The sequence below is a fragment of the Puma concolor genome, chromosome E4 (assembly GCF_028749965.1).
Source record: "Puma concolor isolate L17-30 chromosome E4, mPumCon1.1.hap2, whole genome shotgun sequence".
Lineage (NCBI taxonomy): Eukaryota > Metazoa > Chordata > Mammalia > Carnivora > Felidae > Puma > Puma concolor.
The window spans coordinates 42,712,557-42,729,555 of NC_141683.1; the positions used below are offsets into that span (position 1 = coordinate 42,712,557).

The 16,999-nt window shown below is 35.1% G+C and overlaps 1 protein-coding gene across 3 annotated transcripts in view; it reads left to right on the plus strand.

Annotated features, from left to right (window-relative positions):
* XPR1 (xenotropic and polytropic retrovirus receptor 1) overlaps positions 1-16,999 on the plus strand; it is a 219,836-nt gene that overhangs the window by 16,317 nt on the left and 186,520 nt on the right. The window contains exons 1-3 of one of the 3 annotated variants that reach the window (XM_086693652.1): positions 2,694-2,738; positions 6,531-6,652; positions 11,998-12,049. In XM_086693652.1, the coding sequence (XP_086549778.1) occupies positions 12,010-12,049 (40 nt within the window). In that variant the 5' untranslated portion in view covers positions 2,694-2,738; positions 6,531-6,652; positions 11,998-12,009. Of the gene's footprint in view, positions 1-151; positions 224-2,693; positions 2,739-6,530; positions 6,653-11,997; positions 12,050-16,999 lie in introns of those variants that run through there. The other 2 variants (XM_086693653.1, XM_086693651.1) reach the window with 2 other exon arrangements.

Genomic DNA, 16,999 nt, shown 5'->3' on the forward strand with positions numbered 1-16,999 from the left:
TCTCTCTCTCTCTTTTTGTGCCCTGCCCCCCTTGCCCTCTCTCTCCTTCTCTCTCAAAATAAATAAATAAACTTAAAAATAAAAAAGAATTCATTGCTTGAGAAACTACCTTTTGACAAAATGAATTACTGTGTTTCATAGATTCTAGGATGCACACTCCCTTGTTCCACTATCCAACACCTTTGAAATTGGGATTCATCTTACAGATGTCATAGTTTAATTGGTAATGCTTTTCTTTCTTAATGATTCATAAAATAATGGTGTGTTTTAACAATTGATGATGTCTTAGACTCAATGAAATATGGTAGTATTTTATTAAGTACAAATGTATTTTGATTAGTAGTATTTTTTTTTTTGTGGGAAATGTTATTCAGCCTCCAGAGAATACCCAATTTATTAAGGTTTTGTGGTACTGAAATTGAACCTGTGAAGTGGTCTGAGACCCATAGATTAGAAACCATTTTGGGGGCACCTAGCTGGCTCACTTAGAAGAACATGCTACCCTTGATCTTGGGGTTTTGAGTTCAAGCCCCACATTGGGTGTAGAGATTACTTAAAAAAAAGAAAAAGAAAGAAACCATGTTTATAATTTTTATAGACATTGGAAACAATATTGCAATATTGCAGAGCTTTTGGATTCCTTTTTGTTTTTGTTCAGTTAAACTGGCAAACTGTTACTAAGAGCAAACGTGAGAATTTTATGTTGTGATAACTATTATTTTTGGGCAGAAATCTAACATGTTTTACCAACCTGTATAAAACTTACATGTTAAAGAGAGCTGGAAGCCAAAAGCATTAAGAACTTTTCTTGTGTCTAGTAAATAAAAATGGTTTGAATTTTGTGTAGAGATAAAAGATAATGAAAATTGAGAAAACTAAGGAAGGACTTTGCATTTTGATAGTTCATGAAACTAGAACTGCTATAAAAGCTCAATAAAAATAATAGCTAACACTTAAAAAAATTAACTGATGTGCTGATTCGGACATTTATGTTTTGTGTTCAAAGTCTGTGAAGTTTACCAGTATATTTTAAATTTGTACTGTGCTAGATGCTGTGGCCTATAAAAATTGAGGTGAGGTTGCTCTCTGCCCTCAGAATTTACAGCTGTTACCACAATAAATGTAAGAATGAGACATATAGATTTAATTAGTTAGAAGAGAGCATTTGTTATCAGCTTTATTTTATCGTCAGAATAGCATCCTTAGACAAGGAAGATGCTGATTTATTCTGTCAGACCTGCTTCAGGTTAAAAGTGTGGCTGTATGCCTTCTCAAGGGCATTCAGTGTGAGTTAAATTACAGTGTTGGTGGCTTTGATATATGGGAATGCAATTTTGCTTATTATTGCTAAATAAATCACTTGCTTAAAATTGTCATAAGTTTTCTTTCCATTATTTGGTATATGTATAGGGATAAGCATCTTAGCTACTTTGATCAAGATGAGCAGAAGATGTTGGTTATGATCTAATAACATGTACATTCTGTGATATAAAAATGTTTTTCGAATCTACCTCATGTATTAATTATCTATATAGCCCAAAACTTAGTAGCTTAAAACAATAATAAACATTTATCTCATGTGTGTCAGGAGTTTGGAAGCAGCTTAACTGGGTTGTTCTAGCTCAGGGTATTGTGTGAAGTTGCAGTCAAGATGTCAGCTGGGGTTGCAGTTATCTCAAGGCTGGATTGGGGCTGGGGGATCCAATTCTAGGATAGCTCACTCTGGTGATTTGCAAATTTGGGCTTTTTTTCAGAAGGCCTCAGTTCTTTACCATTCAGAACTCACCATAGGGCTGCCTTTTTTTTTTTTTTTTAAAGTCTGGCTTCCCTCAGAGTAGATAATCCAAGAGAGAGTAAAATGAAAAACACAGAGTCTTTTATGACTTAGCCCTGGAAACAGTATTCTGTCATTTATGCAATATTCTATTGTTTATATAGGTCAGCTGTATTCTGTATGGGAGGGGTTGCACAAGAACATTACTACCAGGAGGAAAGAATCCTTTGGAAGATTCATCTTTGGAAGAATCATCTCAGAGGCTAGGTCCCTCACTTGATATAAAAATCTAATGGTAGTAGGGGCGCCTGGGTGGCGCAGTCGGTTGGCGTCCGACTTCAGCCAGGTCACGATCTCGCGGTCCGTGAGTTCGAGCCCCGCGTCGGGCTCTGGGCTGATGGCTCAGAGCCTGGAGCCTGTTTCCGATTCTGTGTCTCCCTCTCTCTCTGCCCCTCCCCTGTTCATGCTCTGTCTCTCTCTGTCCCAAAAATAAATAAACGTTGAAAAATTAAAAAAAAAAATTATAAAAATCTAATGGTAGTAAAGTTTTAGAAATAAAAGAATATCAGAAAATTGAGTTGCCAAAATTGGAAGTAAATCTTAGAAAATAAGGTTTCATTTGAAATAGCAGGCTGTGTGTCTTTTTCTCAAGCATGGATTATAGAATGTACAAAACTTGGGTGGGATACTTTAGTAACCTGAGTTTCAGATCTCAGTGGTAAAATGAGAATCACATTTACATTAAGGAGTTAAAGCTCTGTGTTTCATAAAATTAAAGTTAAAGTAGTGTGTTTAAAATACTCAAAATGATATGTGATAGTAGGCATTCAAATGTAACTATGATTGCTTTTATTATTGATCGATATTTGTGGCCATCATTTCCTCAGCTCTCATGTGTACTCAACCCAATCTAATCTAGCTTCTCCCTGATCACTCTTCTGAAACCATTGATTGATGGTCACAGGTGAGCTCCTGATCCTCAGATCTAATAACGTCCTCTTAGTCTTCTCTTTCTTTTTGATCTCTAAGCAGCTTTTCATTTTTCTTTCCTTTAACTTAAGGTTATATTTTTTTAAATCTTACATATGGATAGTTTCAGATATAGGCTCTGAAGTAGAAAGAGTGTAGGCATTCCAGCGTTAGCTATTTTTCTTTATAATTCAGTTGCAGCATTCCAATTAGATAGGTAGATGGATAGATAACATTCCAATTAGACAGAATAGATATCTATATTCACCATCCTGCTCAAGATACAGAAAAATTATGAGTATTATGCGCCCTTCCTTGATTGTTGTTTTGCTTAGCTCAGATGTTTGTTTTCTTTTTATTTTTCAGCTTTATTGAGACATAATCGACATAACACTGTGTAAGTTTAAGGTGTACAACATAATGATTTAATACATTGATATATTGTAAAATGATTACTTCCATAGCATTAACTAACACCTCTATCCCATCACATAATTACCATTTCTTTTTTGTGGTGAGCACATTTAAGGTCTACTCTCTTCACAACTTTCAAGTATCCAATAAAATACTATTACCTATAATCACCATGCTGTACATTAGATCCTCAGAATTTATTAACCTTATAACTGGTAGTTTGTACCTTTAACTGATATCCTCTCACCCCCCCCTCCCGTCATAACCACTACTCTATTTGCTGTTTTACTTTTTTTTTTTTATCCATCCATCTGTTAACCCTTAGGTTGTTTCCATGCCTTATATTGTGAATAAATGCTGCACTGAACATGGGGGTGCAGATATCTCTTCTCTAAGCAACTTTTGATAATTTTTAATACCTCTTCTTTCTTTTTTCATTGTTACATTAGTTTCAAGTGTACAATATAGTGACTTGACAACTCTACACATTAGACTATGCTCACCACAAGTGTATCTACAATCTGTCACCATACAGCACTATTACAATACCATTGACTAATATCTCTTCCTTCCTGAAATGCTCCTTTAATTTTTGTGGCACTGTGTGTGTGTATATATATATATATATATATGTCTGATTTTTTTCTCATTGTCTTGTCTGCTGCTTTGTATTCCAAAAGATTATGTCCTTGGCCCACTTCTCACTTTCTGAGAAATTATATTTACCTACAGTTTAGGCAGTTCCTTTTTTATTTTAAGTAGGTTCCATGCCCAGCGTGGGGCTCAGACTCATGACCAAGAGTAGCACACTCTACCTCTACCGACTGAGCCAGCCAGGCACCCCAAGCTTAGGCAGTTTCCTGTCACCTTTATGTAGGTGATTCCCAGTTCTTAACCACTAGCTCTGACCTCTTTGAAATTGTATATCTCTGAGGTGCCTGGGTGGCTCAGTCAGTTAAGTGTCTGGCTCTTGATTTTGGCTCAGGTCATGATGTCAGGGTTTGTGGGATTGAGTCCTATGTCGGGCTCTGTGCTGACAGTGTGGAGCCTATTTGGGATTCTCTGTCTCTTCTTTCTCTACCCTTCCCCCCACTTGCGCTCTCTCTCTCTCTCTCTCTCTCTCTCAAAACAAATGAATAAACATTAAAAAAATAAACTGTAGATCTCTATTTTCATCTGTCTGCTATCTCAGTTTTTCTGTAGATACCAAAGTGGTTTGTCATCCAGTCTCTTTTATCTTTTTTTGCTCATGGTTTTTTCTTTGGTGTTTTTCCAGGTCAGTTAATAGTGTCACTAATCATCCTTCTTTTTACCTGGGCTCAAAATCTTGAAGATCTTTAATTCCCTTAGTTCATGTTTAATTGTTTCTTTTTTGCTTCTTGATTTTTGCTTCTTGGTGTCCTCCTCTTTCCCATATTTCACCTATTTTTTCTGCCCCCCCATTGCGACTGCCTTAGACTTTCAATATGCTTTGCTCATTTTTTAAAACGTATTTAATATATTGTGTTATAATTTATTTATGTGACTTCTTGTTTGAGTCATCATTATTTTCTTTAGAGCCTGGCATAATGTACAGAGTAGACATCCAATAATCATTGAATGAATAAAGCATGGTAACTTCCTTAATGATGATATTAATAATCTATAAATATGGTGCACCTCTTTTATACAAGTACAAGCACGGTGGCTAATTCCCATACTTTATAGTCATATGGGGACCAAGTGACACAGATAAATAATTAAAATATAAGGTGGAAATATTAAGTGCTATAAATGGTTTCAAATAGAGTACTACAGGATTTCAGAGGAGAGAGTGATGATTTCCAGCTGGAAAAATCAGGACAATGAATAAAAGAGGTTAAATTTGATCTAGACCTTGAAAAATGGTTAAGATTTGGAAGTTAGGTTTAGAAGATGTGGGTAGGGTGGGGGATTGTAGTAGAGAGAGTAGTTGTAAACAAAGGCAAAGATGGAAGAAATATTGAAGTTCCTAAAATGAGTAATAAGTAATTCATTTTGGCTTTAGGGTTAGATTGTGAAAGTGAAAGTGCTTTTCTTCAGTTTGGAATATAAGCCTAGAAAGATAGTTTGAACCATCCTGGGTGCCTTAGAGGCCAGCAGAGGATTATGGGCTTTATTTTATAACCATTGGGAAATCCTTGTAAGTTTTTAAGCAGGAGAATCAGACTGGTGCTTTGGGAATATTGATAAAGAAGCAGGAGTTGTAAGATGTTTTAGAGAGATGGAAATCTATAGGTTGGTAAGCCAGGTCAGAGTTCACTGTAATAGTGTAGGTAAAAAGGATACGGGAGATATGTAAATGAGGTTGTGGTAGTGGCATTGAATGAACCAGATCATTAAACTCATGGGTGAAAAGGAGAATATTAGGAATGTTAACTCCACTAGGACAGGGATTTTTATTTTCCTCATGATGTATTCTAAGTGTTTAGAGCAGTGCCTGGCACATAGCAAGTACTCAATAAGTATTTGTTGAATGAGTGATAACTAAGATTGTGAATCTCTGTGATTTGGATACTGGCAATGACATTAAAAGAAATATAGAACATGAAAAGAGCATGTTTTGGGAAGAAATGAATTGAACTTTGGACATTCTGAGTTTGTGTTAGCAGACATGTGGCTGAGGATACAGATTTGGGAGATATCTACATAGAAATAGTAAAAGCCATGTCAGTGAAAATCAGAATATATTAGTGCAGTAACTTATAAATGTGAATATTCCAAATTAGTTCTTCCTGTTTTATAATGTATATTTTATACATTTAATAATTGAAATTATAATTTAATGTAACAACTTTTGCATAGTGAACTGCCTTTTGCTGATGGGGTGCTTTAAATTCCATGAAAATTATGAGTCGTGCATAATCCTAATATACTGTAGATTTTGGATTAAGTATGTACAAAAGTACATTAATTTTAAACTTTAATATATTAGATTATAAGAATTTGTGTAAGTTTTTATTGACTTTACAGATTATTTTTATCATCAAAAACAGAGTTAGGTTAGTTTATTTCTATTTGAGGATAGAAATGAAGATTCATTAGATGGTGATTCTTTGTATAGGACATATGAGAATGTTGGATGCCCTCTTGAGGTATATAACATGATTTACAGAACTGTCCTTAACACTTTAATATCATGAAAACATGACTGACTTCTAGATGATGAGACAAAGAAACCATGTCATATGTACCTTACTTGCACATTACTCACAGACTACCCAGTATTTCTGGTGAAAAAAACTAAAAAGGGAATGCAAAAAGAGGAAGCAGAAACTGAAAAAGAAGTCATTGGAGAATATTTCTGGGGTGCTATAAATCAGCTCATGATGTCTGTGTTTGTTTGTTTTTAAAGTAGGCTTCATGCCCAGCACAGAGTCCAACGTGGGGCTTGAACTCACCACCGGGATCAAGACCTGAGTTGAGATCAAGATTCCGATGCTTAACTGACTGGGCCAATTGGGCGCCCCTCATGATGTACATATTTTGAAGAATATATCAAAATTTTGTTATTCAGGAGTTCCATTTAGAAAAATTTTTGGATTAAAAAAGTCTGATGTAAATTTTATCTAATTATTAAACACTGTTAACAGGGAATATGACTGTTTTAAAGGTTTATAACAAATAATCCCTTTCCCTTCCTCTTTAAATGCCTGTGTTTATTTTATTGCTTATTAATCAATAATTAAATTCCAGTGTGCTGACTTTGAGTGAATATTGAAGCCAATGAGAACAACATAGGTTATTTAATTGATGGAGTTGATAATATTTGTAGTATATATTTGAGGCTAATGGTGAGTTGATAGGAAGTAGAAATTTTTCTAGTTTCTGATCTGAGTTTGTGGAAAGGCCTGTGAGATTGCCTGTGCTTTGGAAAGGAGATTAATGATGATCTACTACGGGTTATTAAAAATTAACAACATAAGAAATTTGTATTGGCAGTATTATTGAACACACATGTTAGGTTTGAACTATACCCTATTTTGTGCAATAGATATATATCTTACAGAAAGTTTAAGTAATATAATTAGGAGACCTTGTTTAAAGCTATGCAAACTGGGATTTACATGTATTTTCTTAGGAGTCTGTAGGTTATGAGAATTAAAAATATAGTATGTTTATGACAGTGATTTTCTAAAAATATAATAGCATAGTCTAGATCTTCTAGATGACCATCTTATAAACTGGTAAATGCCGGGAGTTACAGTGCCTGTGTTTATGCTTGTTTGGTCATGTTGGCTCCAGGTAGAATACTGTACTACTACTACAAGACTGAGGCATATCTAATACATAAATGATGTATTCATGTCCAAATAGTAGATGGCCAAATGCTGCTACAGCCCACTGTATGATGTAAGTTTTGCGGTAGTTTGCAAAGGATTAGCTAACATTGTTTGAGTATCTTTTATGTTCTAAGTGTTCTTCATTTATAATCATGAATTATAATTAATATAAGGATTTGTGTTTTAAGAGTTTTTTTTTTTTTAATTTTTTTTTTTCAACGTTTTTTTATTTATTTTTGGGACAGAGAGAGACAGAGCATGAACAGGGGAGGGGCAGAGAGAGAGGGAGACACAGAATCGGAAACAGGCTCCAGGCTCCGAGCCATCAGCCCAGAGCCTGACACGGGGCTCGAACTCACGGACTGCGAGATCGTGACCTGGCTGAAGTCGGACGCTTAACCGACTGCGCCACCCAGGCGCCCCTAAGAGTTTTTAATTCTCATAATAGACCTGTGAGGTATGTGAGATTACTCTGTTTTACAGATGAAGACACTGATATACAGAGAGGTTAATTTTCCCAAGGTTACACAGCTCTTAAGTGGTAGAGTTGGTTTTCATATGCATCGTCTGACTCCATACCTCCTAGTCACTGTATTATGCTCCCTCATAGTAGAGAGAGGAACTAGGAGCATTATATCACATCTAATAGTCATATGGGTATTCCAAATTCAGAAGAACAGGTATAATGACAGCATTGTATTCATGTTGCCAGTTGAGATTTTGTTTTAGCAAACATATTTTTTTTCCTGTCACATTAATGTTGTTGGTTGAATAGTATTGGTTTTGTTGCTGTGTTTGGATTTAATTTGTAAGATTTTACTGTTATATGAGTTCTTATAAGCACTAACAGAGTTTCGTTTTAATATATTTTATAACCTAACAAAAATAATTTAACAGATTACCTTAGAGATGCTGATATAAAAGATTGTTTTGAATCCTTTGGAAATCAAAGAAATCTCTTGTAATGCACATGAATGTATATTGATTTTAGTATACAAATTCGGAGTTTTATATAAAGTACTGGATTTCTTTAAAGTAAAACAGCATAAATCGAGGAAACTCTTTGAATATGTTGTTTTGTGTATTTGGATTCTGCTCCTAACCTAGGCAAATGCTCTCATATCGTAGATAACAATCTATAGTTATAATTAATATAGGCATTACTTTGTAGGCTCTTCCCCTCGTAGTTCCTAATTGGGGCTATTCTCCTGTCACAGGAATAGAAAGGTATCCTGTTTATGGAATTCTCTAGAGACTTATTACAATAAAAAACTTAGAAGGTCTCTTATTCAAGGGAAAACTGAAGTAGTAAGAAGCAAAAATAATTGTCTCTGATTTTACCCAGAATTGTTTTGATTGAAATGAAATTGTGACTCAGATTTACAATCAAAATGAAGGCTATCATCATTTTTCTCTTTATAAAATTTTAATTGTCTTTTAAAAACTTAATTTGGTAAGCTTTCCTTTTGCAAATTTAATTCATTTTCGTCACTAAGGTACTACTTGGTATGCATTTTCAGTGTGCTTTGTTCATGTTTAAAGTAATTTTCTCCAAAGAAGAAATACTTTTGAGTTCAAGAACTATTTATTGAGCTTCTATTGTGTAGAAGCCACTATGCTAGTCGTTAATGGTTTATTTGCTTCCTGATAGCATCATTTAATTTTGGTATACATGCCTGTTATACTCCAGAAGTAGAAAAACTTCATTCAGATATTTGAGTCTCTAGTATTACCTGCTGTTATGATAGATTTAATTCCATAAGTATTCTCTGGCTGGGTGTGTGTTCCTTACATTTTTCTAGTTAGAGAGTTACTTTGCTCTAAGCAATCTATTAATTTACTCTCTTAAAATATCTGATGGAAGACTGTAACATAACCACCACTCTACACTTGTGTAAGACTTTAATATAAAATTCTAATCCAAACTGGGGCACTTGGGTGGCTCAGTCGGTTAAGCGACTGACTTCGGCTCAGGTCATGATCTCATAGTTTGTGAGTTCGAGCCCCGCATCAGGCTCTGTGCTGACAGCTCAGAGCCTAGAGCCTGCTTCGGATTCTGTGTCTCCATCTCTGTCTATCCCTCCCCCACTCACACTCTGTCTCTCCTTCAAAAATAAATAGACATTAAAAAAAAATTAAAAAATCTTAATCCACACTGACATAAAGTCTTTCTGATGTTTGATAAAATCTTCTGGACTAACTTCTTTTTTTAAGGTTAGAAGTTAGTGGTTCCTGAGACATCTGAAATTGTAAAGAATATAATGAATTGATATAAATTTTTCTTAAAAGAAATTCCATACCTTTGTCATACTCAGGGCTTTTGTACACAAATAAGTTTAAGAATCAGTGGTCAGTAAAGATGAGGCTGAGCTTCAAATGCAATTTTAGAAAAGTTGTGGCCCAGTAATGAAGATTTTGTAAAAAAGGTTTTTGTTTACATGTTTTCTGTCACTACTTCTGACCAGTTCTTTTTTCTGACACCAACTGGGTATCTAGTAACTTAGTTCAATTCTGACACTAAATATCCAGACCCCATGGGCAAAGGCATAGTCCCACAAAACTACTCTCGCTTGAGATACCAGCTATAAGTGGGGTACCCAGGATACCCACACTTCTGTCTGGCTGACTACAAATCTTTGGCCATTGGTGATTGAACTCAATCCCCAGCCATTCTCTCTTCCTCAGAGATTTGGGGGTGGTGCTGAAAGTTTTAGCCCTCTAATCACATTAATCAGGCTGTTGGCTTTTCTGGGGACCAGCCCCCATCCTGAAGCTATATCAGAGCCATTCCCCATTCCTCCCCCACCCCCCATGAACTATCTCATTAGTACACAAAAGAATAGATTCCAAAGGTTTTCAGAGCTTTATGCCAGGAACCTGAAACAAACAGCAAATATTTTTTATTATACCACAATTACATTACTGTTGTAACTCAAATTTTATATAGTAAATCTTACTGAATATTACAGATTTAAACATGTATGATGTTAAAATTTTTAAGTATAGGGGTGCCTGGGTGGCTCAATCAGTTAAGTGTTCCAGTTTGGTTCAGGTCATAATCTCATAAGCCCTGCGTCGGGCTCTGTGCTGACAGCTCAGAGCCTGGAGCCTGTTTCAGATTCTGTCTCCCTCCCTCTCTGCCTCTCCCCTACTCATGCTTTGTCTCTCTGTCTCTTCCAAAAATAAACATTAAAAAATTAAAAATTTGTAAGTATAATTTCCCTACAAAAATTTTTATAAAACATAGGTTAAAATTAACAAAAATGAATTAAAGTTGTTAATTTTCCTTGCTTCACTGGAAATCTTTTTTACTGTATCTTGTCAGGCTTGGTTAGTAATAGAACTAACAGGTTGGTGACTGGTATAAAGCATATGGTAAATTCACCTGGGAAGAATACAATTTACTAGACTTGAATACAGAATGGGTCACCCTCAAGGTTTATTTCTTCTTTTGGGGGGTTTTATATGCTTTAGTGACTCTAGGGCAGTGGTTCTGGGCAGGGGGTCAAGGCATGTTGATTTTGTGTCCCACGGGACATTTGGCAGTGTCTGGAGACATTTTTGGTTGTCACAGAGCTTTGATGGAGACATTGGTATTGGTATCTAGATGAGTCTAATGGGTCTCTAGATGGCAGGGATAGTACTAAAAATCTTGTGCACAGAACTGTCTCCCTGCCCCCAACAAATTATCTGACTCCAAATGTCAATTGTTGAGGAATGCTGGAGGCCACCTGGGTGACCACCAAAGGTTAGATTGCATTTAAAGCTTTGAAGCTGTGGAACTGGATAAAGCCACCTGTTTATGAATGGCTCGTCAGCACTGGAGCTTTATCCACTTGATTGATTCTACTATTTTGATAGGTACAGTGAAGTACTTTTCAGTCCTGGCCCAGACCACTGATTGGGAGACCAAACTGCAACTATCCAAATTACCTAAATATGGTTGGTAGCTAATTCACTGGTTTGGGAAAAAAAATAAATAAACCCGTAACTCATATGGAGGACTTTCCAAACCTCCATTGAAGAATATTTGTATCTAAGATAAAAAGAATTCTGGAGATTGTCTACATAGCAGTATGAATGTACTTGACACTAGTGAATTGTTCACTTGAAAATGATGCTGAATTTTATGTTACATTTATGTTACTATAATTTAAAAAATTTGTATCTAGTGTTTTATATTTTCTTAAGCAGTGTTCCATGTATTTCTCAAGGACCATTGTTCTATCATCATTTTCTTTTAGTCAAGAGAGTTTATGATCTCTCAGGAGATTTTTCATTCTTTTCCAAATGGCCTTTAATTTTTAAAATGTATATATTAGCCATTTTCTTAAAGATTGGACAATACTGGATTGATATGAAAGTATAATATTTGGGTTTTAACTTTATTAAAGTTAATTGAAGTATTTTACTAAATTTTCAATTTAGGGAATCATGTAGTCATTATCTGGATATTGAAAAAGAGGTAATTGTTTAGCTTCAAATGCTTTTAGTGTAAAAATTACTTGTGATTTCATGAACTTTTCTTTTTTCTAATAGGCTTTCAAGGATATGCTGTATTCAGCTCAGGATCAGGCACCTTCTGTGGAGGGTAAGATGCATTAATCCCTATTATAGTCACATAAAACCCCTTTTAAAGGGAAGATATTTTAAACTGAATAGTATAAAACTAATATATCCAGCCCTATTATATAGATCTTTTATGCTTTTTAAAAATGTATTTTATGATTACTTTATATTTCAATCAAACTTTTTTGTTTGTTTAGCTTACATTTATCCTATGATGGATCTCTTAGTATCTTCTTAAATCACCTCAGCATTGTGAATCACAGATACACAATCTGTTTGGTTTAAAGTCAAAGTTTTTATTTGTGTCATTCCTGCTCCCTCCAATGTATTTTATAGCAGCCTTTATGAGTCCTTAATCCGTAAGTAGTCTAAGCAACATAGTTTTTACTTTCTACTTATGCCATGTCTTTAGATGTGGATTAGTAGGAAAAAACTACATATATGTGTGTGTAAGTGATATAAGAATGTATATGTATGCATGTGTGCAGCTCGGCTGCCATAAAATCACTGACCTAAGGACAATAGTTATCTCTCTCCAATTATCTTTATTGATCTTTTCTGTTACTTCAGCTTCTGCTCACCAGCTCATTCTTTATGGGTTTAACCTTTGATAGGTTTGGAGAGTTGTAATTTAAAGTTATAAGAGTTCTTGTGTCATTAAATAACTGAACTAATTCAACAGTTTCTTGAGGGAGTGTTCCCTCTGAGGCTGAGTAATCTTTTAAGATTTTATACCACATTTTTCAGAAGAGATGTATGTAAAAAAGTATATGCCAAGCAATGAGAAAGAATGAGATCTGTCCATTTGTAGCAGCATGGATGGAACTGGAGAGTGTTATGCTAAGTGAAATAAGTCAGTCAGAGAAAGACAGATACCATATGTTTTCACTCATACGTGGATCCTCAGAAACTTAACAGAAGACCATGGGGAGGGGAGGGGAAGTTACAGAAGGGAAGGAGGCAAACCATAAGAGACTCTTAAATACTGAGAACAAACTGAGGGTTGATGGGAGGGTGGGGGAGAGGGGAAAGTGGGTGATGGGCATTGAGGAGGGCACCTGTTGGATGAGCACTTGGTGTTGTATGGAAACCAATTTGACAATAAATTATATATATAAAAACATAAGTAAATAAATATTTGAAAAAAAAAGTATATGCCAAGAATAATCTAGAGTGTGTACAGATTAATATGTTTTATGAGATACCAAACTGAAATTCTATGAAGTCATTCTAGTGACAAACTTTTGGAGGCTTATTTTTACAACATGTGACAGATGCTGAAGTTATTTAATAAAACTATAGATCTATAATTAAAAATCTCATTTCTTTAATGACATAGAAATTTACATCTTTCATCTCCAGCCATTCTGAATTCAAAATGTGCTTCCTTTAACATCTTGAAATCTTTACCAGGGTATTGGCACTTAGGTATTATTAGTTTTATAATATGTCACTGAATTTTGGATTATAATATATTTAATATATTTAATTTTCTAATGTTTAATGGAAAACACTGAAGATTTATCACAATGTTTAGTTCTCTATTGGGTTATTATTTCCTATTTTATGTGTCTTAAAGGTACATCTCAAAGGATTTTAAGAATGTAATAAAAATGAAATTACATGGAAGTTTAACTGATTTCTTCATTCTGTTTAATTTGCTCTACTATTGGTTCTTTTAATTTTATTCTCAAGGTCATGCTACTTATCTTTAGTTCGCCTTTTCTTTTCTTTTCTTTTCCTTTTCTTTCTAAGTTTTACCATCCATTTTGTAACAAACATATTTTGACAGGTATTGGAAGTTCTGGTGATCTTTATTTATCCCTTCATGGTGGCTCATGTTGCTCGTAATTTTCATACACTTTTAGCTGTTATTAGAGAAAAACTGAATTCTATGAAAGTATGCTAAAATGACAAATACTTACAGTTAAAAGAACTTTTTTTAATATCATCATCCAGAGGCATTAACTTCTTTGGATCCTGTTTTAAAGGGAGTATTGTAGGCTGATCATGCAGATGTCTGTGCTACTTTCACAAGGGAAATATTCCATACTGGTTTATTCTTTCTACTCACATTGAAACCATGTAATTTTTATTTTCTTAAAATGAATTTTTCTGTTTTGAGATACTTGAGAATTGAAGATACTGAAAAGTGGTTTAAAGAAATGCTGTTCTGTGTGGTATTGAGGTTAGAAAATGTTATTAAAGTGACTATCATTTTGTCTAATTTGATTCCGGTACTATATTAATTTACTATATTTATATGGTATTAAATTTGAATGTTTGTTTTGTTGTTTGTTTATTTATTTATTTTTTTTAATTTTTTTTTTCAACGTTTTTATTTTTATTTTTGGGACAGAGAGAGACAGAGCATGAACGGGGGAGGGGCAGAGAGAGAGGGAGACACAGAATCGGAAACAGGCTCCAGGCTCCGAGCCATCAGCCCAGAGCCCGACGTGGGGCTCGAAGTCACGGACCGCGAGATCGTGACCTGGCTGAAGTCGGACGCTTAACCGACTGCGCCACCCAGGCGCCCCGCTTGTTTATTTATTTAGAGAGAGAGAGAGCACATGCATGGCAGAGAGAGAATCCCAAGCTGTCAGTATGGAGCCCCATGTGAGGCTCAAATCTCACCAACCGTGAGATTATGACCTGAGCCAAAATCAAGGGTCAGACAAACCACCCAGGTGCCTTCTTTGTTTTTTTTTTTCCTTTCCTTTTCCTTTTCCTTTTCCTTTTCCTTTTCCTTTTCCTTTTCCTTTTCTTTTCCTTTTCCTTTTCCTTTCTCTCTCTTTCTCTTTCTCTCTTTTTCTTTTTCTTTTTTGAGAGAGAGAGAGAGAGAGAGAATGCAAGCAGGGGAGAGGGGCAGAGGGAGAGAGAGAGAATCTTAAGCAGGCTTCATGCTCAGTTTAGAGCCTGATGTGGAGCTCTATCCCACAACTCTGGGATCATGACCTGAGCTGAAATCTAGAGTTGGATGCTCAACTGACTGAGCCAACCAGGTGCCCCCCAAATTTTAACATTTTTAAAGGCAAAAATGTTTGCTAGGACTTGATTATCTTTTTGAACATTGTCTTTTTCTTTTCATTCTCTTTGTTTTCTATACCTTAAGTTTTTAGTAGGCTTAAAACTTTTGGTACCAGTGAGCAAGTTTTTTTTGTTTTTTTTTTTATCTTAAAACTGAAGAATACCATAGCATACCATGAGTTGCTACTTCTCAAATCTGCTATATGCTTAATTCAGTTTACCACTGTTTGTTTGTCTTGTTTTATGAGTACTGATACTTGGTTCCCATCTCAGACCAATTAAAATAGGATCTGGGAGTGAAGCCCAGGCATTGGTGGTTTTACACTCTCCCAAGTGATTCTAATAATAACCAAAGTTGAGAACCCCTGCCATAAATCTTAAATAATTTTTGATCAATACTGTTAATGCTAATTTCTTTTAAATAGTAATTAGGTTTATAGACTTCTTAAGTTCATTGATATTTTGATTATTCTATGAGAATATGGGAGTATTTTTTTGTTTAAAGCATCCATAGGACATTGATATTTTTAAAAATGTTTATTGAATTGAAACTAAGTAATAGCTGTACTGATTACATATGTTAAGTGGTAAAACGTAACATCATTATTAAAATCAAACATTTTTGTTGACTTGTTATATTAGATGAGGTATAGTAAAATAAGTAGCTTCCTCACATTTCATGTTACTTTTGTTTAAGGTAGAATGGATTTATAATTATAGTCAAAAGAACAGTGACTTGAAATGGATTTTGTAAGAGTGAAGTGGTTTATTTGATGAAATGCTTAGAATATGAAAGTGTTAATAAGAAGTTGACCACAGACGCAGTTTTTTGTACTAGTGAATTATTTTCTTCCAACTTTGTAAGACATTTCAAGATAGTGCCTTTACTTTTCATTAATAAAGTGGGCTTTTTCCTCATTTAAAAATAAACCAACCAAACAAAATAATTTCTTTTTTTTTTGTATTTTTATTTAAGTAATTTTTTAAAAATTTACATCCAAGTTAGTGTATAGTACAACAGTGATTTCAGGAGTAGATTCCTTAATGCCCCTTACCTATTTAGCCCATCCCCCCTCCCACAACCCCTCCAGTAACCCTCTGTTTATTCTACATATTTAAGAGTCTCTTATGTTTTGTCACCTTCCCTGTTTTTTTATTATTTTTGCTTCCCTTCCCTTCCCTTATGTTCATCTGTTTGTATCTTAATGTCCCCATATGGTGAAGTCATATGATTTTTGTCTTTCTCTGACTAATTTTGCTTAGCATAATACCCTCTAGCTCCATCCACGTAGTTGCAAATGGCAAGATTTCATTCTTTTTGATTGCCAAGTAATACTCCATTGTGTGTGTGTGTGTGTGTGTGTGTGTGTGTGTGTGTGTGTGTGCGCGCGTGTGTGTGTGTGTGCGCGCGCGCGCTACATCTTCTTTATCCATTCATCATCTATTGATGAACACTTGGGCTCTTTCCATACTTTGGCTGTTGTTGATAGTGCTACTATAAACATTGGGGTGCATGTGCCCCTTCGAAATAGCATACCTGTATCCCTTGGATAAATACCCAGCAGTGCAATTGCTGGGTCATAGGGTAGTTCTATTTTTAATTTTTTGAGGAACCTCCATACTGTTTTCCAGAGTGGCTGCAACAGTTTGCATTCCCACCAGCAGTGCAAAAGAGATCCTCTTTCTCCGCATCCTTGCCAATATCTGTTGTTGCCTGAGTTGTTAATGTTAGCCATTCTGACAGGTGTGAGGTGGTATCTCATTGTGGTTTTGATTTGTATTTCCCTGATGATGAGTGATGTGGAGCATTTTTTCATGTGTTGGTTGGCCATCTGGATATCTTCTTTGGAGAAGTGTCTATTCATGTCTTTTGCTCATGTCTTCACTGGATTATTTGTTTTTTGGGTGTTGAGTTTGATAAGTTCTTTATAGACTTTCGATACTA